Below are 22966 nucleotides of genomic sequence, written 5' to 3'. Positions count from 1 at the left end.
TTGAAGGTACAAGACGAGTCAGATATCAAATTGTAAGACTTTTTAATGCATTTAGTTTTTGTCAGACTTGTTGGCGACATCTGGTCAAGATTGGTAAGGTACAAAAGCAATAGAAAAATCTCAGAAGCAACTGAGGATCATGGGAAGGTTGTTACTCTGAAAAGTCTTGAGAATGAACTTTTGTTGTTAAATGGACTAGTAAAAGGATTTATTTTCGGACTGGATGAATGATCTGTTAGTTCTTTTTCATCTTGTTACATTCTAATCATTAATGTCTATACATTCATTTGAAACAAATGTTATGCCAGTATTTTATAAACATTTTATTTTTAAAAATGTAAGATAAGTATATATACATATATATAGAGAGAGAGAGAACATCTAAATAAATTGTCATTTGTTATATATTTAACAAACACAAAATAAATATGTCAGATTTACATTTTATTACATTAAAAATATTTCCATTGATGATCTGTTGTGTGCATGAAAAAAATAACTATTGAACAATGAACTATGCTTTTTTCCTTTGTCTGTCTCTTTCCCAGCGCATGCCTCGACGCTTGACTTTAGCCCACCATAACCTTTTCTCATGGTCTGGATTCTTAATCTCACCAAATTCACAAGGTCCAGACAAACATGGACGAACAAATTCTTCTTCTGAAAACATATTCTTTCGGATGACGTCAGTGTCTCTTGAGAAAATGTCCATCAAGGGCTCATGTATTTTAGTGGACGCATCAAATTTAATAAGAATATAACTGAAAAGAGATAGTTAATGAATAATGTTAATTTTTTAAGTATCATAAAAAAAAAAAAGCCAAACTGCTACATATACCATTCATACAGTTCTAGCTTCATTCTTTTTATGAACACAAAAAGAATAATTTAAATTTGATTTATAATTTTAGTTGTCTCCTTAATCTTTGGACTTAAGGGACAAGCCTTTTTCAATAACTCTACAATACTTCTACATAGAGGACTCTGGGTGGGTGGGCGGACAGCTGATCTCAAATACGATTCTAACAATATTCCTAGAAATTAAAAGTTGATGTATAGCACTGAGAAAAGAATTAATAGCTTGTTGGCCACATGAGTGAAATGGAGAAAACTCTAGTTTGACATTTATAATTAAAAAAAAAAAATAAAAATAAATGTAAATTTGGCTGGTGACTAAATCTAGAGCCAACATGGCGTAGTCTACCCTTTTATGCAATAACTGAGTAAATTTAAAGCTGCTTCAATTTTATTGAAGTTTATAAGCATTGCTTATATTTTACGTAATATCTAATATAGATTACCTCTAGATTCTAGATCTAGAAGTAGAGTTAACGTAACTTTTAAATGTATACTAAATCACAGTCAATACTGTACAATTGACTGTACACATGCTTCACTGTACATAACCATATTGCCCAAGAAACTCTGTACCAAACTCTACTGGCCCGTCCGTCTTGTCCTGGTTCCAACTATTCCCGACTGATTTCACAGTAGACTCACTGTACTGTACTGGACATTTAAAGTGCATAATGAATGATTCTAAATAAATTTTTAAAGTTTTTTACAATTCAACAGAAATAATTTATTTGAAACCTTGTAACTCTTCATACTTTTTTAGCGGCCCCCGAAAGGGAAAAAGACGCTATTAGTTTTGTGTGAAATGTCTGTCCGTCCGTCCCGTTTAGATCTCGTAAACTAGAAAAGATAGTGAAAATCCGACAACACAATATTTTAGACCATTCAAAGTTCTGATGCAACGGCTACTTTTTTTTTTCTGAAAGCGAAAAATCTAATTTTTAAAATCATTTATGCATGCAGTTTTTTAAAGACAAAAAGCTATTTAGTATGCATTATAAGTTAGACCTAATGCAAAACAAATAGTAATCTTGTAAACTGCATTTTCTTGAACATTTTTTTTATTTTGCGGAAATTAAAAAAAAATTTTTTTTTTTTAGGATTCGAATAAGAGATTGAGCCTTTTCAAAACAATTACATCAATTATAAGACAGTTAGGCCAGGGTAGGCGCGGTAGCTAAGCGGTAAAGCCAGTGGCGTAACTAAGGGGGGGGGGGATGGGGGGGGAGAATTTTAAAATCCCCCCGGGCCCCCAAATGGGTGTCCGAAATTTATTGTAAATACATAAATTAATATATTTGATTGACAGATAGTGTCAACGGGTGTCTTTTTTTTTTCAACATTTATGGATTAAATTTATCACAAAGACTAAACCTAGATCTAGGTCTATCAGTACGTTGACTTTGTTGACATTTTACAAATATTTTTTCCCACAGAGATCAAAGTTAGTTTTACATTTTAAACTTACTAGATATTCTAATAATATATCTAAATGTCGAGTATTTTATGGCTACACTAATTAACCTGGAATCAAAATTTACAGAATCGAGTAGGCCTATAACAGATCCAAAAGTTATTCTTAATAATGCTAGAATAGTCCATTATTCGGGTTTGGCGTCTATAATTTCAGAATTAAACTTCACACTCGAGTTATTACCCCTCTATTCATCTTTCCTCAATCCAATGGAAACTATTTTATTTCCATCTAATCCTTTTGCAATAAAAACAATAAACAATGACTTAATATCATACAATATTATCACATCATTCCTTTTGAAGTTATTATCACACCCTTCCTTTTAAAGTTCTTAAAAGTGATATCTACTAGCAGGGCCGCCCTAGCATTTGCGGGGCCCTATGCGAAACGGATCGCGCGGGGCCTAGTCTGGGTAGGGATGAGCATAGGCCTAATGTCAAAATTATTTTTTTTTTATTAGAAAATAGGCCTCCTTTCGTCTTTGCAATACATTTTTATCAAATGAAAGCTCGCAATGCCACTTTTTATTTATAGGCACCCCAAAATTTGAATTTCGTCTATTCTTTAGGAGATTTGAATTAATTCAAAAAAAGTTCAGGACTTTATCATATATTTTGCCTTCTCTTGAGATTTCCTGGAGGCCCTGGAAAATCAGGAGGTCACGAAAACCCTGTTATTTTATATACATTATAATGGTTTAATTTAATAATGTACACTTAGAATTAGCGCGGGTCCTATGAAAGCGCGGGGCCCACTGCCACCGCATAGGCTGCAGTGGCCTAAGGCTGGCCCTGGCTACTAGGAACTTTAACAAATCGTCCACTTCTGGTTGTCTTGACTTGCACAACAAGTTCTCTAGACGTTGGTCTATAACTGTCTGTTTCGTTTCTTCCAACAGTTTGCAGTTCATTGTCTCCATCGGTATCATAGTACCCAGAGATGTCTTCATCGAAACTCTTATTCAAAAAGCGTTGATTTTTTCTGTATGTTTTTCCGTTTGTCTTCATGATGTAAGATCTGGGTGCTGAATGTTTTTTATGACAACTGCTTTCTGCCATGTTTGACCTAGACGAACTCTCCGACAGAATAATCTTTAGGTAGTCTCGCTTTTGCATTGTACTTCCCTTTGCTTTTCATCTGTCGTTCGTTTAGTAATGTCTCTGCATTTTCAGCTACCGATGGTTTCAATAGTTTGGGATCAGTTGGAATGATTCCCTAAGTCTTCTACTCGTCAGCAGTTGTGATGGTGAATACAACAGTCCACTTATCGGAGTATTTCTATACTCGAGCATAACGAGATATGGATCTTTCCCACTTTTGTATTCTCTGAATCCTTTTGCTTGCGCACAAAACATAAACAACCAACAATGACGTACTATCATATAATATTAGCACAGAATCTTCTTCATGCAGTGGAAAATTAAGAATTTTTTGCCTATCTTGAATTCTGGTCAAAGCTCCTGCGCCCAATTAATATAGTTCAGAAGAAACTACAAAAGTCTGGACTGCATATACGGGAAGCTGCTAAAGAAATTAGTACCCTTTCATGCTTTCTGCAAAATGATGAGAAACTGACAAAAACCCAATCCATCGAAAAAGCAAAAGAAGGTAGTGAATACTATGGATTCCCTGTAATCAAAACAACCAGAAGAAAGAAAAGACTTGATGGGAAGTTGAGTTATAATGTAGGACTGTCAATAAAACTGCCATTCAAACGTGTTGCGACAGAAGTGCTGGACAGATTTCATATGGAGATGAAGGGCAGATTTCAAAGGCTGGAAAGAAAATGGATACCTTTGGGTTTCTTCTTGAACCAAGACACCTGTTAGATGAAGACCCGCTTATGACAAACTGTGCTACGTTTCCTGTTTGTATGATGAAATAAATGGCAAATCCCTTTTTCAATGATGTCATTGATGCACGAGCACTTTTCATTAACAAACCAGTAATACAACCACCAATAGACATATTGAGGAAACAGGCTTCATATGGTAATTACGTGTGCTCAAACTTTGCAACGTCCTCCGAATAATGCTAACTCAGGCCACTTCCATTACGTCATGTGAGAGATCATTCTCAAAGCTCAAGTTCGTCAAAAGCTATCTCAGGAGCACAATGACGCAAGAAAGGCTTATCATGGCTTTAATGTCAGTGAAGTCACAAATACTAGAAAGTATCGATGTAGTTGATGTTATAGATGTCTTTGCTGCACAGAATGCACGACGTTAAGCGATATCAATTTAGATTTGTCACTTGTGCATTATTTAACTAATAAATAAAGGTATTATTCATTAAAAGAGTCTTGATTACTTTTTAAGTTTACTGATATACTGAATCAATTGGATTTGGGGCGTATATATTTTTGCGTACATTATCCCATGTCATATGTTGAATGTCAAAATGTAAGGGGCCCCCAAAGAGGTCAATCCCCCCGGGCCCCCAAATCCCTAGTTACGCCCCTGGGTAAAGCGCTTTTCTTCTGAAGCGGGGGTCCCGTGTTCAAAGAATGGGATTTTCAACTTTTGAATCTTTGGGCACCTCTGAGTCCACCCAGCTCTAATGGGTACCTGACATTAGTTGGGGAAAAGTAAATGCGGTTGGTCATTGTGCTGGCTACATGACACCCTCGTTAACCGTAGGCCACAAAAACAGATGAACTCTACATCATCTGCCTTAATAGACCACAAGGTCTGAAAGGGGAACTAGTTAGGCCAGGTTCACATCTATTTCTATCTCTATTCTTATCCTGCCTGGGTGAACCACTTCATGGGGCGATTTGAGTTTGTGTTTCCACACAAACTGTCTTTGTAACTGTCTTTGTAACCTTGTTTTTCTTTGTCAATGGATTTAGCTCTTTCTCTCCTAATCAACGATGTCATCGTTGATTTGACCCCATTAAACTCAATTGATTTTTTAAATTTATAAACTTTAATTTGCATTGTGTAAAGAGAGGATGCTTTCTCCTATAATTTGATACCAAGTATAACATTTTCTAATAACAAACAAAAAGTTATTTAAGTTTAATCAGAACAGGTTAGTGAAATACAAATGAGCCAAATGAATATTACTATTGGAATGAGGAAAATAATTACGGAGAGAAAGAGTTAGTTGTATTTTTAAGACATAACTTGATTTGTTGTAAAGACATTGCAATTAAATTGAGAAATAATGCTTAGAAAATATAATAGAGTTTAAAAACAGGCTCCTATTTTCAGAGAGTGAAGAGAACTTAATACAGAATTATAACATCATTTGAAAACTTTTTTTTATTAACTTAACACATGTATCAAAGATTAACCCCCCCCCCCAAAAAGAAAAAACAACAACAACAACAACTAACTTTCCTTCTGTGAACTTGCTTCCATGGTTTTTCATTCTGTAAGGTAATGGTTTTAAACCCAAGTTCTCCATTCCTCTAATGATTCCACCTTGACCAAGAATGTTTGTACAGCATCTTTTTATAACTTGCGCAAGCTCAGGCTGAAAATAATTTAAAAAAAAAACACTACAGATTGTTGCATTGAGTTCATTGCTTCATTGCAAGTGATATGCCTGTGATTTAATTTTTAAGCAAGACTATTGACATTTCAGAAGTTAGGGTTATTGTCTGCGTTAGATTATGGTTATATGGCATTATTTACCACTGTCAGTCATTCAAACATTAAGTAACCCCCCCCCCCCCCCCTGGAATTGATTTTTCAATAAAACTATAAGACAAGTCACAGGAATCATATTCCTTTCACACTGTTTATCTTTGTTTAAATGCTTAATGTTGAGGATCAGTCTCTTACCTGGTTAGTAAATTAATTCAGTGAAGCAAATATCAAGATTAAATTTACAATATTTGGTCTGTATAATCAGCACACATTGCAAAACACTTTTATTACAAAGGCCAGAAGTGCATAATTTTCCCATTGTGGTGAATTTGTTGATATTTTCTATACATGCTTGTGAAAAAGCATGAGAGTGTATTCACAACTTTGTGGTGTGTTTGTCTAACTAATATTCTCACTCTAGGTTTAATTCTTTCATTTCGGGATCTTTGGGCGCCTCTGAGTCCACCCAGCTCTAATGGGTACCAGACATTATTTGGGGAAAAGTAAAGGCGGTTGGTCGTTGTGCTGGCCACATGACACCCTCGTTAACCGTAGGCCACAGAAACAGATGACCTTTACATCATCTGCCCTATAGACCACAAGGTCTGAAAGGGGAACTTTAGGTTTAATTCTAGTACAATCGAAGTATACTATTAGGTTATTTCTGACTTATTGTGACAGTTTGAGGACATCTGAGCTCACATTAGTAAAATAAAAATGTTAGATATGCCATTATGCTAATCATCCTCAGACAGCTAATAAATCACACCTGATCAAGATGAAGTAAATCATCATCATACTCCATTTAAGGGAGATCTTGAGAGACTGAAATCATCTCTCACAAAAGCCCTGGACATGCATGTGTATGTCAACATACAGGTCAAGAACTTTAGACCTACCAGACCTGTCAAGACAGAGATCACCAGGTCTGATGCAGTCAAAAAGAATATGAGACAGTTTCTTCTTCCTCCAAGCAGCTGGGGTACCATGAGTCGAAGTTTGTCCTGAACCATGCAAAATATGAACAAACAGGACAGTGGTCCATTCTTAATTGTGCTATAATAAGCAGGCCTAAGCAGCCTCCACCAATGGAGTCATAAGCATGGGCGTAGGCCGGGGGGGGGGGGGGGGCGGAGTTTAATGACTGATCTTTTGCTTTAATTTTGTTTATTTTAAGAGAAATTTTAATACTAAACCATCACTTGCTCTAGCCAAGGGGGTTTTGAGTTTAAATTTGAGTTTTGAATTTGAAACCCCCCACCAGGGGGTTTTGAGTTTGAAACTCCATACCAGGGGGTTTTGAGTTTAAAACCCCCTACCAGAGGGTTTTGAGTTTGAAAACTACCAGAGGGTTTTAAGTTTAAAACCCACTACCAGGGGTTTTGAGTTTAAAACCCCCCACCAGGGGGTTTTGAGTTTGAAACCCCCTACCAGGGGATTTTGAGTTTGAAACTCCATACCAGGGGGTTTTGAGTTTAAAACCCCCTACCAGAGGGTTTTGAGTTTGAAAACTACCAGAGGGTTTTAAGTTTAAAACCCACTACCAGGGGTTTTGAGTTTGAAAAACCCCTACCAGGGGGTTTTGAGTTTGAAACCCGCTACTAAATTAACCCTACCAGGGGGTTTTGCATGACTGATCTTTTGCTTTAATTTTGTTTATTTTAAGAGAAATTTTAATACTAAACCATCACTTGCTCTAGCCAAGGGGGTTTTGAGTTTAAATTTGAGTTTTGAATTTGAAACCCCCCACCAGGGGGTTTTGAGTTTGAAACTCCATACCGGGGGGTTTTGAGTTTAAAACCCCCTACCAGAGGGTTTTGAGTTTGAAAACTACCAGAGGGTTTTAAGTTTAAAACCCACTACCAGGGGTTTTGAGTTTAAAACCCCCTACCAGGGGGTTTTGAGTTTGAAACCCCCTACCAGGGGATTTTGAGTTTGAAACTCCATACCAGAGGGTTTTGAGTTTAAAACCCCCTACCAGAGGGTTTTGAGTTTGAAAACTACCAGAGGGTTTTAAGTTTAAAACCCACTACCAGGGGTTTTGAGTTTAAAACCCCCTACCAGGGGTTTTGAGTTTGAAAAACCCCTACCAGGGGGTTTTGAGTTTGAAACCCACTACTAAATTAACCCTACCAGGGGGTTTTGCATTTAAATCCCACTCTTCTATAAAACAAAACAAAAAATGCAAATGACAATCCCAAATTTCCAAGGGCATATCGAAGGAAGATTTTGATTTTAAACCCCTCTACAAAATTTACGATAAACCCTTCTTCAATATAAAAAAGCAAATTACACACTCAAAATTGTATGAGCGTAGCCAAAGGGGTTTGAAGTTTAAACCCCTCTTCAGCTGGTTTTGAAGCTAAACATACCTCTTCAATATAAAAAAAAGCAAATTACGCACTAAAAATGCTATGAGCGTAGCCAAGCATATTGGGTGTTTTGAATTTAAATTTCCCTTCAGAGGGGTTTGATGCTAAAAAATACCTCTTCAATATAAAAAAAAAGCAAATTACACACTAAAATTCTTTGAGCATAGCCAAGCCAATGGGGGGTTTTGAGTTTCAACACCTCTCCTACAGATGGCTTTTTTTAAAGTTTAAAACCCCTCAAGATAGTTTTGAGTTTAAAATCCCCCTACAGAGCATTTTAAGGTTGAAAGCCTCTCTCTTTAATATTATTTCTAAAGCAAACTACAGTCACCAAATTCTATGACCGTAGCTAAATGGGGTTTTGAATTAAAAAAAAACAACCACTCCAGATATATTTTATTTTAAGCCCCCCAAAAGATGATTTTGATGATAAAACTTCGGTGACCGGTCACTTTATCCCCGGTCATTTCATCCCCTGGTCACTTCATCCCCGGTCATTTCATCCCCAATTAAATATTTTATACATAAATATGATTATGTAAAATGCTTTTTGACATTTTGTTACTAATGCGTTTATAGTGTTTCCTGTTCCACTCTGTTTTCTTAATGAGAAATCTTATATTATATTGTAAATCTGGGTGTGTACTTAGCTATAGCGCTTCTATTGGATGTGGGGGTTGTAATATCATAATATTTTCCGGATCGAAGGCCAAGGTTTGGTGGAAGTAGTAAAAAATAATTTGAGAGATAGAAGTGCTATTACAATAATTATGATCATGCCGCTGATAACTTATCATCAAAGGCCAAGGTGTGGTGCAAGTAGTGGAAATCTTTTGAGAGATTGAAGTGCGATGAGAATAACAATGATCATGCCGCTAATAACCTATCATCAAAGGCCAAGGTGTGGTGCAAGTAGAGGAAATCTTTTGAGAGATTGAAGTGCGATTAGAATAATAATGATCATGCCGCTAATAACCTATCATCAAAGGCCAAGGTGTGGTGCAAGTAGTGGAAATCTTTTGAGAGATTGAAGTGCGATTACAATAATAATGATCAATGCGCTAATAACCTATCATCAAAGGCCAAGGTGTGGTGCAAGTAGAGGAAATCTTTTGAGAGATAGAAGTGCGATAACAATAATTATGACCGTGCTGCTGATAACTTATCACCAGAGGCCAAGGTGTGGTGGAAGTACGACCATGTTTCACTTTATTTTATTTTTCAATCGCTCTTTCTTGAAAATGGGCGCGTCTTTTTTAGCCTTGAAATAAGGTTTTATTTATTTCTAATAAAGGCGAAGTTCACCCATCCTCGTGATATCATGTCGCATGTATAAGTTTTGCTTTAATTCCTTTTAAACATTAACGTGTTACAATTTTGTCATTTAAATAAAAATGAATACATTAAATATTGCTCATTTCATAATTTTTAAAATTACAATTTGTTAGATAAAAATGATCAGATGATGAAAATATCAGGGGATGAAATGACCGGGGATGAAGTGACCAGGGGATGAAATGACTGGGGATGAAGTGACCGGGGGATGAAGTGACCAGGGGATGAAATGACCGGGGATGAAGTGACCGGGGATGAAGTGACCGGGGATGAAGTGACCGGGAACCAAAACTTCCCTTTTTGATATAACATCTAAAGCAAAATAGTCACCTAATTCCAAGATCGTAGCCAAGAGAAGTTACACATGTCTACCAGTGGCTGGGCTCCATTAGTAAAGTGCAATGAAATTGAAAAGCACTAAATGTAGCTCTACAAAGATGGCTAAGACAGATTTTAGGAGTCAGTTATAGAGATCGGGTCTAAATCAAGGAAATCCTACGCCGATATGGGAGTCGACCCATTAGTAAGGTTGTGACAGAGCGTCGCATGAGGTTTGCTGGACATGTTCTCCGACAAAATGAATTACGCAAATAAGAGTTGCGATGACATCCTAGTAAGATTTGGCGCCACACTTTCATGGAGATCCTCAGAGCAGGTGGGAAGAGACTTCAGACATTGCCAGATTTTTGTGGAAACAGCTTGCCAGCAAGTGCGCCGAACGGCGCGGGAGGGTCTAAGACAGTGAGAATAGCACATTAGGTTTTTGAAATAAAACTTTTTAATAGCAAAATAATGCACTGTAGGTACCTCAGAATATGCATTTAGTTGGCTTTTAATACCAGAAATAGTGCTTGGTGGCGGGGCGGAGGCTGGGGGAGCTCTCAGCGCTGGCAAGGGCGAGGAGTCTACAATTTTTTCACTAACTCCAGGAAGAACCTATTCTAGGGCACAATAAATGTCTTCCAAAGAATGAAGGATCAGAATGTAATAGAGATTAATTATGTACACACACACACACACATCCATCCATACAAACATATATATAGAAAAATCATTTTTTTCCCCGGGGTTAGGGGGGGGGAAAATCCCCCTCCCCCCTGAAAAAAAAATCCTGGCTACGCCCATGGTCATAAGACACCCAGAATCTGGGCACTTGTCCCAGCACTCAAACCATCATCATCATTGATGAAGTCTATATCGTAATCGTCTATATCTGCAGAGGGATTGCAACTGAACTGAAATGATCTCAATTTGTTGTACCCTCATCTAAACCTTTCATGAGTAATTTTACTTAAGGACTTATGATTGTTACCTAGGTCTTTGTAAGTATCAGCATGTCCTAAAACTTCTTAATTTAACGTTGAGTGTTTTGCGCTGGTTAAGGTAGGCATGAAAGTAATTTTTGGTACGGGGAGAGGGGGGGGGGAATTAAAACTAACTTCGACTGCCATGTAACTGGACCCAAACATGGGAAAAGCTTCCGTAGTCAATCCTGAGAAAAAATCAGGAGGTGGTTGACCCTTCAAATTTATGCAGGTTGGAAAACACAGTAATGAGTATAACACCCTAGCCGGCCTAGCCCTAGCCGCAACTGCCACTGGATTAAGTACTATTATCTAAATGATTAAATCGTCCTTAGACTTAGATAATTATATTTAGATAAAGATCTATTTGAGCATTTATATTTTATATATTTATATTTAATATAATAATAATAAATTAAATAAATATATTAATATAATATAATAATACTAATAGATATTTATTTATTAGATTAGATTTGATCTTTATCTTGTCTAGAAATAGATCTAGAATCACAACCACTAACTCTTAACTACTACCTAGGCACTAGCTAGTAGAGTAGTAGCCACTAGTGACTAGAATGTCTAGATAATTAGATATCTACATTGATTAATTTAATATTAATTAAAATCAAGAAAATATTAAAACTAGAATTTAAAAAATAGTAGAACTACTAATAGATCAATACCCTACTTTATAATAATTATTTACCCTTTGAAGTGCCTTTAAAATAACTGACAACTCATATGTCGGCATGACTTTGAGGACATAAGATGTTACTTTCGTTTTCTGCTAGATCTAGTGAAATCAATTGAGCTGAAGCAAACTCAAAACAAAAAATATATATGTATATAAATACGGAATTTTGTTGTTGTTGCTTTCGTTTTATTTCGCATTTTTAATGCTTCTGAATTTTACTGAAAAGGAAGCTGCAGTTAAAGATAAATTAGTATTAGAAAAGTATTGTTTTTCCTGGCTTTTAATATTTAAAAAAAAAACTTGAACGTAAACTGGGTTATGCTGAGTGTTGTTGGTCGGTCGTTGGATTGTAGCTCCAGGCAGCTAGTATTACAAGGCGTATAATATTTTTGTGAAATAAAACAAACTTCTTTTGTCAACACAATTTCAATATAACTTATTTTATAAAAATAGTCAATATAGCCTACACAAATTCAACTTCATATGAGATATAGATCTCATAGTAGCCTAACGAATTGAATATTTAAGCAAAATCTAACTAGCCACAAATATACTACACCTCTCTCTCTTACGTGTCTGATCAGTTTCCTCTTGATGTATCAAACCCGTCACTTATGAATTATGACTGACCTGCTCGTAGTTGCATCCCCATGACCTACCAAAACCAGTGGCTGTAACCCCGCCTCACCGTTACCTTGGAAACACACGCTCCATAACACCAAGTAAAAGAATATAAAACATGTTGGTTAATTAGGTAATTCTAACATTGGTGCTTCACTCGTGTTCTGTTTTGTTTGTTTTATTTGTTTCGTACGTCCTTCAGAGCTGAAGATGATTAAATCATGATTAAATCATAGTGAGCTAGCCTAAACCTCCGGCAGGATTGCGCGCGTGTGTGTCTGTGTGTGCGTGTGTGTGTGTGTGTGGGGGTGATGGAGGCGGACATGGCTCAGACGGCATGTAGGCTAATTGTCAGCAAAGTGATGTAAAATTTAGCAAGAATTTTAATATCAGCTATATTATAATTTCAAAAACTAGTTACTAGATTGATCTATTAAAATTGCTAATGTTCTTTGGCGAGCTCAAAGGAGGACGGCGTAACAAAGGTGCCTTCCGTAAGCACTATAACGATCAACTCAGGCGCCATTTAGCCCTCACTGGCATAGTGGAAAGTTGCTGTCAGAAGATGGCGTCTGAAAATAGACAGTTGGAGAGTACTCATAAAGGCTGCACGACACACATTTGAGACTCAAAGGAAGGCCCTTAATGGAGACAGGTGCAGAAGACGGCGGACAACGTCTTTGTCTGCACTAGGTGCAGAAAAATATGCAGGTCGCAATTGGCTTTGCATAGTCATGTGAAACACTGCACTCATCCTTAATCTTCGGAATCGAAGACGTTGCCATTAATATTATCATTATGTTTGATTCATTTAGGAATCTCTACGTAATGGTGTCTGAAAAGTCAATGTTTGTGCAACTTCTTTACAGAATGAAACGACTTAAAGGTGTTGTCATTGTCACCCTCTCCTTTTTTTTTCTGTTCAATACATCAATAACCGAGCTGACAAATGTCATCAACAATGCAAAATTAGTGCTATAGCCACCGTTACAAGAAACCTGATAAAAGCAGTTCCTAACTTCTACGCTTTTGGTACACAGGCTCTGGTACTGGTACACGGCTGTAGTACTGGTACACAGACTCTAGTACTGGTACACGGCTGTAGTACTGGTACATAGGCTCTGGTACTGGTACACGGCTGTAGTACTGGTACACAGGCTCTGGTACTGGTTCACGGCTGTAGTACTGGTACACAGGCTCTGGTACTGGTTCACGGCTGTAGTACTGGTACACAGGCTCTGGTACTGGTTCACGGCTGTAGTACTGGTTCACGGCTGTAGTACTGGTACACAGACTCTAGTACTGGTTCACGGCTGTAGTACTGGTACACAGGCTCTGGTACTGGTACACGGCTGTAGTACTGGTACACAGGCTCTGGTACTGGTTCACGGCTGTAGTACTGGTACACAGGCTCTGGTACTGGTTCACGGCTGTAGTACTGGTACACAGGCTCTGGTACTGGTTCACGGCTGTAGTACTGGTACACAGGCTCTGGTACTGGTTCACGGCTGTAGTACTGGTACACAGGCTCTGGTACTGGTTCACGGCTGTAGTACTGGTACACAGGCTCTGGTACTGGTACACGGCTGTAGTACTGGTACACAGGCTCTGGTACTGGTACACGGCTGTAGTACTGGTACACAGGCTCTGGTACTGGTACACGGCTTTAGTACTGGTACACAGGCTCTGGTACTGGTACACGGCTGTAGTACTGGTACACAGGCTCTGGTACTGGTACACGGCTGTAGTACTGGTACACAGGCTCTGGTACTGGTTAACGTTTTGAAGTTTATATAAACTCCTGTAGAACGTTAGTGACAACTTTAAGAAGTTTTTTTATTTAGATTCTATGGTTTAAATCGGCTTTTAAAAAAGTGCATTCAATATTTTCTAAGGAATCGCCTGGGCCCCAACTGGTCACGACCATGATAGGACCATTCGCAATAAACCCTTTTGCGCCATTGTTGGTACGCCTCCGGCTGTGGGCCTCTAATGGTCGTGGACCCGGATTCTTTGAACCCCTTAGATGCAACGCCACTGATTGGAATGTAGTCGATACATTTTTAATGACATTCGACAGCCAAGTTGTTCACGAACTTTAAAATCGTCAGCTAGTTCAGTGCTGTTTTCAGCTCGTCTGTTGTGAAGTATGTTCTGCACGACTTATATAAATGCATCCCAAAGTGTCAAGAGTGTTGAGTTTTGTAAAAAATTATAAATGTGTGTGTGTGTACATAATTAATCTTTATTACATTCTGACCCTTTCGGAAGACCCTTTCGGAAGACATTTATTGACTATTGTAGACTCCCCGCCCTTGCTAGCAAGGGGGTCTGGGAGAGCTCGCAGCGCCGCCGCCGAGCACTATTTCTGGTATTGAAAGCCAACAAAATGCATATTCTGAGGTATCTACAGTGCATTATCTTGCTATTAAAAAGTTTTATTTGGAAAACCTAATGTGCTATTCTTACTGACTTAGACCCTCTCGCGCCGTTCGGCGCATTTTCCGGCAAGCTGTTTCCGCAACTCTTATTTTGCGTAATTCATTTTGTCGGAGAACATGTTCCGCAAAACCTCATACGACGCTCTGTCACAACCTAACTAAGGATTCGACTCCCAGTTCGGCATATGATTTCTTTGATTTAGACCCGATCTCTATGACTGACTCCTAAAATATGTCTTAGCCATCTTGTTGAGCCACATTTAATGTTTTTCAATTTCGGCAGAAGACTATTCACACTTCAGGCCTATTAATGGAGCCCAAGCCACTGGTAGAAATTTGTAACCTTTCTTGACTACGCTCTTGGAATTACATGCCTGTATTTCGCTTTAGATTTATATCGAAAAGGAAAGTTTTTTCGTCAAATCATCTGTTGAGGGGTTTTAAACTAAAAAATCTCTGGAGTTTTTTTTTTTTTTTTTTTTAAATTCAAAACCCCATTTAGCTACGATCATAGAATTTGGTGACTGTAGTTTGCTTTAAAATAATATTGAAGAGAGAGGTTTTCAACTCTAAACGCTCTGTAGGGGAATTTTAAACTCAAAACCATCTGGAGGGGTTTTAAACTTTAAAGAAAAAACCATCTGGAGGAGGGGGATTTAAACTCAAAACCCCTTTGGCTACGCTCATAGATTTTATAGTGTGTAATTTGCTTTTTTTTTATATATTGAAGAGGTACTTTTTAGCTTCAAACCTCAACTGGAGGGGGGGGGGGTTAAACTCAAAACCCCTTTGGCTACGCTCATATAATTTTGAATGCGTAATTTGCTTTTTTTTATATTGAAGAGGGGGTTTATCGTAAATTTTGGAGGGGGTTTTAAAATCAAAATCCTCCTTAACTGTGCTGTTGGAATTTGGGGATTGTTGTTTGCATTTTTTTTTGCTTTGTTTTATAGAAGAGGGGGATTTAACTGCAAAAACCTCTGGTAGGGGGTTTTAAACTCAAAGCCACTGGTAGGGGGTTTTAAACTGAAAACCTCCTAGTAGAGGGATTTGTATCTCAAAACCCCCTGATAGGGTTTTTTTTTAATCTCAAAACCCCCTATATATATATATATCAAGGCCGGCCATAGGCCAATGCAACCTTAGCCTAAACTTTCTTTAAAGTCTATCAAATCAAATGCATCAATGGTATTGTCCATAAATGTCAGTGTAGAACTTGGAAGATAGTTTATTTAAATTATTAGGCGTATGTGATTTTAGTCAGGATCTGGATCTAGAATTTAGATTATGATTTTAGGGCCCAGTTTAGATTTCGCTCATTACTAAAATGGTTTCAGAGAATTACACTCATAAGTGAACACATTGTGTTCTAGAAATGCTAGGAATAATGAAAATTGTTGTATCATTATTTAGAAAGTTGCGAGATCAGCAAAAGCTAACACAAGTCTTTGCATTTAAAAAATCCAAGCACAAAAAAAAATATTTTAACAAACTTTTAAAAAATATTTAGGATGAATTCGTGAAATGATAGACCAAAAGTGTTCTTAAGATAAGTGTAAAACATTGAAATAGTTTAAATTCTTCATTAATAAATTTCGTCTTTTCTGATATTCCAAAGCTTATAGGCTATCAACTCACTCTCTGTCTGGTACACATCTTGTACACGTCATTTCTTCCACTTCCCTGTCTCAAATCAAGTTGAACATTTGCACAATTAGTCCTTGTCGATGACAATCAATAAAAAAAAATGCCAATGCCATCATCATATCCCTGTACAAAAAAAAAAAAGGCGACGATTCCGACTGCTCCAATTACGGTGGCATAGCCTTACTTTCAGTAGAGGAAAAATTCCTTGCCAGATAAGCCAACTCCATAGTACGCAATTTGCTTTCTGAAAGTCAGTGTGGTTTCCGGGCTGATTGAGGCACATCGAACATGATTTTTTGCCTTGCGTCATTTGCAGGGAGCAAAACCTTGACTTGTACGCTGCATCATTGAACTCACCAAAGCATTGAAACAATGAGTTGCGATGGCTTGTGAAGGATTCTATATTTATATACACTTAATTAAATCAAAACTTTTTAGTTTTAAGTAAAATAATACAAACGTTATGTTTTTCTAATAAAACATAATTTATTGACATTATGATAAAGAATACACGAATTTTATATTATTACTTTAAATGAGAAAAATTACAAAAGATAAAAAAAAAACCAATAAAATCAAATCTGGCGCTTTATGAAGTGCAATCCCTGTAGATAGGCAATAAAAAGAAAGTCTTAATGAATTGATTAAAAAAATACAATTTCCCAAAAATCACCCATTATGTAATCAGTGTACAAGATAAAATGTCGAAACAACAGCAAACAAACCTATAGGCAACAACAACAACAACAACAACAGTAGTTAGGCTATAAGGTAACACATCTTATTACAAACTTGTCAACTCATCTTTCTTGTGACATCATTCACTGCCGTCTTTGGTTCAGCTAGATACATTGACCTGTAGTCGTATAATTGTGGGACTAGATTAGAAGATACTGTTGAATGTTGACCCGACAAAATAGCGCGAACAAATATTTTTAATTATAATTTTATCATTATTTTTCAGTCAATTTGCAATAAACACTTCAGATTTAGTAAAATATGAATATGCAAACATAGAATAAACACAAAAGAATAATTTCAATATATAACGTATTTATCTATATTCCAAAAAAAAAATACACTTGAAAAAACACGGAAGCAAACTTCCATACATGTAATATTTACAAAAAAGAACTTTCACAAAGTCAAATTGTAAGCAATGTCTCGCAGTCTCTGTTAGTGGCTTGTTTCCATACATTGGCAATTTAGCTGCAAGACATCTTTTATGTTGGGGGTACTTTGTATACCCAGCAGCTTTACTTGGTTCTCAAGCATTGTATTTAGAATCCTGTTCTCAGTGTACTCCTGTTTTCAGTGTAATTTTGTTCTCTCAGTGTACTCCTGTTCTCAGTGTACTCCTGCTCTCAGTGTACTCCTGTTCTCAGTGTACTCCTGTTCTCTGTGTACTCCTGTTCTCAGTGTACTCCTGTTCTCAGTGTACTCCTGTTCTCAGTGCACTCCTGCTCTCAGTGCACTCCTGTTCTCAGTGTACTCCTGTTCTCAGTGTACTCCTGCTCTCAGTGTACTCCTGTTCTCAGTGTACTCCTGTTCTCAGTGTACTCCTGTTCTCAGTGTACTTCTGTTCTCAGTGTACTCCTGTTCTCAGTGCACTCCTGCTCTCAGTGCACTCCTGTTCTCAGTGTACTCCTGTTCTAAGTGTACTCCTGTTATCAGTGTACTCCTGTTCTCAGTGTACTCCTGCTCTCAGCGTACTTCTGTTCTCAGTGTACTCCTGTTCTCTCAGTTTACTCCTGCTCTCAGCGTACTTCTGTTCTCAGTGTACTCCTGTTCTCTCAGTTTACTCCTGCTCTCAGCGTACTTCTGTTCTCAGTGTACTCCTGTTCTCTCAGTTTACTCCTGCTCTCAGCGTACTTCTGTTCTCAGTGTACTCCTGTTCTCTCAGTTTACTCCTGCTCTCAGCGTACTTCTGTTCTCAGTGTACTCCTGTTCTCTCAGTTTACTCCTGCTCTCAGCGTACTTCTGTTCTTTCAGTGTACTTCTGTTTTAAATGTACTCCTGTTCTCATTGTACTTCTCAGTGTACCCCTGTTCTCAGTGTACTCCTGTTCTCAGTGTACTTCTGTTCTCAGTGTACTCTTGTTGTCTCAGTAGGTGTGTGATCAATTTGTAGACATGGGGGGGGGGGGGGGTGAACATGAATAGAAAGCAGAAATGCGCAATTCCTTCCCTTCACTGAATATTTTTTTTCTTATCTCGGAGTCACTCTGCGGTTTCGTCTATGGCGACAAATAGAATTGTCCTCACAGTGGCCATACGAATTCCCTACACCATCTGGCGAGCATCATTTAGTTCTTCGAAGACAATATTTACATGGCAGGTGGAACAATGAAAGGGCTAACAACATCTTGACAAACATGGGTACATTTGTATTATCACGATATGTAACAGCAAGATTCGCCAGAGTCTTTGTCCAAGATGGAATACACAACAAACTCGTCTGATTGCCGGGACTACTGTGCTTGCTGCATTTTGACTTGCCTTCTCAAAATCTAACATCAGACTCTGTTAAGCAAGAGTTGATCTTAGCTCCAACAGTTTCCTGAAGAGAAGAACATGTTCGCCTACTGTGAAGACCTGTATAAATAATGCAGGCGCAACCTAAACAAGTTAGTGGATAAAGAAGGTAGAGGCCTAAACAGAAAATCCTGCCAAGAACTTCACCTACTAAAATCCGGTACATTATACATATAATAAACACATTCGCGCTATTTTGCATTGCGCTATTTTGTCGGGTTACCCCTTGAATATATCTATAAAATATATTTTATATGCTAGATGCTAATATAACATTTAAGTTGAAATTTGGTTTGGAGTGTATTTAAATAGTATGTAAATTTATCATGGCAGTTATGAAATGATTCTGGGTTCAACCCTATTTCTTTCAAGGACATCTACAAATTGCACAATGTGGACTTCGATTACAATGTAAAGTAATGCTTTTAGCCTATATCTCTTATATTATGATAGGTTCGTCTCATTAAAACATTGTTTATCTCTACAAAGTGTCTGGATATACAAGACTGCAGCCTACACTTTTTATTTAGACGAAAAATTGAAATTTAAGATTTGCTAAAATTCATTTCAATTTTATATAAAATTAAACTATTCAATGTAACAATGCCCATGCGAAGATACAGAAAACTAACACGCCAATACATCTCAAATCAAACAATTGTTTTAGCAACACTTTGGTCATTGCTTAGTAAACTCTTAAAATCTCCGTTCACTTCTGTTAAGTGTTGCAACGGTTTGTCCTCGTTGTGTTCGCAATCATTCACATCTTGCGCGTGACGTCGATGTCTCTTTGAAGCTCTAGAGTTTTTGACAAGAAGAAAAAAAACACAACTTTATAGTAAACACTGAACGGAAGGCAAAGAATGATCAATTGACCTCATTCAGCAATCGTAAACAAACAACATTTTGCCACTTGGTTCTCTATATCTATTATACAAATTATGTAATCCATAAAGGCTGTCACGTGATGCGTATTTTTCATTGTTTTATCAATATTATGACGTGGCTAAATGTTATTTGTTTACGATTGGTGAATGAGGTCTATTGAACATTATTCTTAGATTTTCATTGATGTAGCTAAGGCAGTAAACAATGGTGTGTACCTTCCGAAATCTACAGCATTCTCCAAGGTCTCTGGCAAAGGTTTATTCAAAGTTTCTGGTAGGATAAAACACATAATGCCCCCAGCAACGGCCGTAGCACCAAATACAATTAGTGGAAGAGCTTTACCCAACTGGCCTGTTAGTAGTTTATCCTGAAAAAACAACAACACACACTTATTTAACTAAATGTTAGCCTAATATTAAACATTTTATGTTCAGAATAGAGATAAAAAACAACAACATAAGACCTACCAAGAGTAATAATACTTTTCAACAGGTCATCATCTTAGCAAACAAATATGGGGAAGTATAGAGCAAATATAAGAACTCTAACCACACACCAACACCCCCATGTTTGTGTTGAGGGAAAGTGCTGATGTTTGTCTCTTAAACATGAGGGGGGGGGGGGAAATCAAAGAAGTATTCTAATGGCTAACATCAGTAGGTACAATCTCTCGTGTCCAGGATACCTAATTCTATCGCTCACAAAGTACCATCTGTGAATGCACCAATAAACTATTCCGATGGATTATATGTCATGCAGGGGCCTATCATTACGATGGAAAAATAGGTAATAACAAGACTTGTCTATTGAGTCCAGAGATACAGGAGGAGTGCAGTATTTCATATGGTTTATTATTTTGGCCACGCAGTTATAGCTCTGATTTACACATTTTGTCACATCCATAACAGAAAAAAAAAAGTTGTTTCTTGATGGTTGATTCAAGTTCTCTTGTTCCTCTCTACGCCTTGCTAGCAATTAAGCCTGTTAGTAGACCCACAATGATATAAATCCTAGACTAGCTCGATGTCACAATCACAAAAACTCTCGGACTTTAAAAAAAAAAGTTGTACAATGCACATTATTTTCACTCTATTTCTGAGTATTTGTTAAACCTAATTGAACATAATGTACTTAATGTATTACCAGATCAGCGATGTAAGGGGAGATCATGCCACCAGCTCTGGCAAAGAGACAAGTGACGCCCATGAGTGAGTTCCTCAGGACAGTAGGGAACAACTCAGCAGAGTAGATATAAATGATGGCGAAGGCAGCAGCGGCTCCACATTTCCCAACTAAGGCTAAGACGATGTTGATCCATTCCAGAGCTGCAAAAGATAAGAAATATTTCTTTTAACGTTGCAATTCCCAAGCAATTTATTAATTTTATTTGTATGACAGAAAGGGAGTTAAACCTTGCATTCTTGTGATGAATGGCAGAAATTAACGGCTATTTCCCTTAGATGAGCTTTATTTTCACGACACGACATTACATAGAATTGTGAATAATACATCGCGTAATTTAATGAAGGACCACTTCACATATCTGGGTAGTATAGTATCAAATGACGCTTCACTTTCAAGGGAAGTTGATAACCGTCTGGCCAGGGCCAGTAGCGCTTTTGGACGCCTTCAGACGCCTACAAAAATCAATATCCACCAGGCGGTGGTTCTCTCAACCCTTCTATATGGATCTGAGACATATGTACTATACAGAAAGCAACTAAGACTACTTGAGCGCTTTCACCAAAGATGCTTGCGCTCCATCATGGACATACGGCGGCAAGACCGCGCTACTAACAGCGATGTCCTTGCAAACAACGGTATGGACAGTATAGAGGAACTTCTTATGGTCCGACAGTGACGCTGGGCAGGGCACGAATCCCGTATGGGAGACGAACGTATGCCACGTCACAGGTCTAAACTGCCGACAGAGTGTGACGTTGCAGGTCAGTGTTGAGGCCTTCTATAACGAATGGTCTCGGTCCATCCCATCCAAATGTAGTAAAGACGAAAGTGAAGGAGTGATACCCAGAATGGTCTCGGTCCATCCCATCCAAATGTAGTAAAGACGAAAGTGAAGGAGTGATACCCAAAATGGTCTCGGTCCATCCCATCCAAATGTAGTAAAGACGAAAGTGAAGGAGTGATACCCAGAATGGTCTCGGTCCATCCCATCCAAATGTAGTAAAGATGAAAGTGAAGGAGTGATACCCAGAATGGTCTCGGTCCATCCCATCCAAATGTAGTAAAGACGAAAGTGAAGGAGTGATACCCAGAATGGTCTCGGTCCATCCCTTCCAAATGTAGTAAAGACGAAAGTGAAGGAGTGATACCCAGAATGGTCTCGGTCCATCCCATCCAAATGTAGTAAAGATGAAAGTGAAGGAGTGATACCCAGAATGGTCTCGGTCCATCCCATCCAAATGTAGTAAAGACGAAAGTGAAGGAGTGATACCCAGAATGGTCTCGGTCCATCCCATCCAAATGTAGTAAAGACGAAAGTGAAGGAGTGATACCCAGAATGGTCTCGGTCCATCCCATCCAAATGTAGTAAAGACGAAAGTGAAGGAGTGATACCCAGAATGGTCTCGGTCCATCCCATCCAAATGTAGTAAAGATGAAAGTGAAGGAGTGATACCCAGAATGGTCTCGGTCCATCCCATCCAAATGTAGTAAAGACGAAAGTGAAGGAGTGATACCCAGAATGGTCTCGGTCCATCCCATCCAAATGTAAAGACGAAAGTGAAGGAGTGATACCCAGAATGGTCTCGGTCCATCCCATCCAAATGTAGTAAAGACGAAAGTGAAGGAGTGATACCCAGAATGGTCTCGGTCCATCCCATCCAAATGTAGTAAAGACGAAAGTGAAGGAGTGATACCCAGAATGGTCTCGGTCCATCTCATCCAAATGTAGTAAAGACGAAAGTGAAGGAGTGATACACAGAATGGTCTCGGTCCATCCCATCCAAATGTAGTAAAGACGAAAGTGAAGGAGTGATACCCAGAATGGTCTCGGTCCATCCCATCCAAATGTAGTAAAGACGAAAGTGATGGAGTGATACCCAGAATGGTTTTCGTTTGGTAGACTAATGACCACACTCCTTTTACTTTTATACCCATTACAAAGGTATTTAGTAGTGTGAAGATCCAAGGACTTTAGTCGTAGCCTCTTGTTCCAAGTCAATTGTTAATCTTTGCA

The 22966-nt window shown here is 38.0% G+C and overlaps 3 protein-coding genes across 12 annotated transcripts in view; all 3 read right to left on the bottom strand.

The window, feature by feature from the left end:
- Positions 1–423: 423 nt before the first annotated feature.
- Positions 424–11774, bottom strand: LOC106061146 (28S ribosomal protein S6, mitochondrial-like). Its single transcript, XM_013219221.2, has 3 exons — positions 11649–11774; positions 5673–5812; positions 424–761 (listed from the first exon to the last, which is right to left on the bottom strand). Exons 1-3 carry the CDS (start codon positions 11691–11693, stop codon positions 515–517), a joined length of 432 nt encoding a protein of 143 aa, XP_013074675.1. The 5' UTR covers positions 11694–11774; the 3' UTR covers positions 424–514.
- A 1497-nt stretch (positions 11775–13271) lies between these two features.
- Positions 13272–16572, bottom strand: LOC129926852 (uncharacterized). Its single transcript, XM_056033314.1, has 3 exons — positions 16530–16572; positions 13569–13910; positions 13272–13531 (listed from the first exon to the last, which is right to left on the bottom strand). Exons 1-3 carry the CDS (start codon positions 16570–16572, stop codon positions 13272–13274), a joined length of 645 nt encoding a protein of 214 aa, XP_055889289.1.
- Positions 16573–16806: 234 nt separating this feature from the next.
- The window catches only part of LOC106059509 (organic cation transporter protein-like), a 43178-nt gene continuing 37018 nt past the window's right edge, over positions 16807–22966 (bottom strand). For all 10 annotated transcript variants that reach the window (XM_056033085.1, XM_056033092.1, XM_056033088.1 and 7 more), the window contains 3 exons: positions 20911–21092; positions 19983–20134; positions 16807–19677 (listed from right to left, as the gene is read on the bottom strand). In XM_056033085.1, the coding sequence (XP_055889060.1) occupies positions 19530–19677; positions 19983–20134; positions 20911–21092 (482 nt within the window). In that variant the 3' untranslated portion in view covers positions 16807–19529. The remainder of the gene's footprint in view (positions 19678–19982; positions 20135–20910; positions 21093–22966) is intronic.

This window comes from Biomphalaria glabrata, chromosome 6, assembly GCF_947242115.1.
Source record: "Biomphalaria glabrata chromosome 6, xgBioGlab47.1, whole genome shotgun sequence".
Lineage (NCBI taxonomy): Eukaryota > Metazoa > Mollusca > Gastropoda > Planorbidae > Biomphalaria > Biomphalaria glabrata.
This window is presented reverse-complemented; position numbering and strand designations above follow the sequence as displayed.

Excerpts from the sequence above, each read along its gene's own strand:
- LOC106061146 (XM_013219221.2), bottom strand. The coding sequence starts at position 11,693 with ATGCCGACATATGAGTTGTCAGTTATTTTAAAGGCACTTCAAAGG. Across the intron at positions 5,813-11,648 it reads TTTTAAAGGCACTTCAAAGG|CCTGAGCTTGCGCAAGTTAT; the intron begins GTAAATAATTAT and ends AATTATTTTCAG. Across the intron at positions 762-5,672 it reads AGCAAGTTCACAGAAGGAAA|TTATATTCTTATTAAATTTG; the intron begins GTTAGTTGTTGT and ends ATCTCTTTTCAG.
- LOC129926852 (XM_056033314.1), bottom strand. The coding sequence starts at position 16,572 with ATGGAGTTGGCTTATCTGGCAAGGAATTTTTCCTCTACTGAAA. Across the intron at positions 13,911-16,529 it reads GAATTTTTCCTCTACTGAAA|TACCAGAGCCTGTGTACCAG; the intron begins GTAAGGCTATGC and ends GCCGTGTACCAG. Across the intron at positions 13,532-13,568 it reads TGTGTACCAGTACTACAGCC|CCGTGAACCAGTACTACAGC; the intron begins GTGAACCAGTAC and ends CCAGTACTACAG.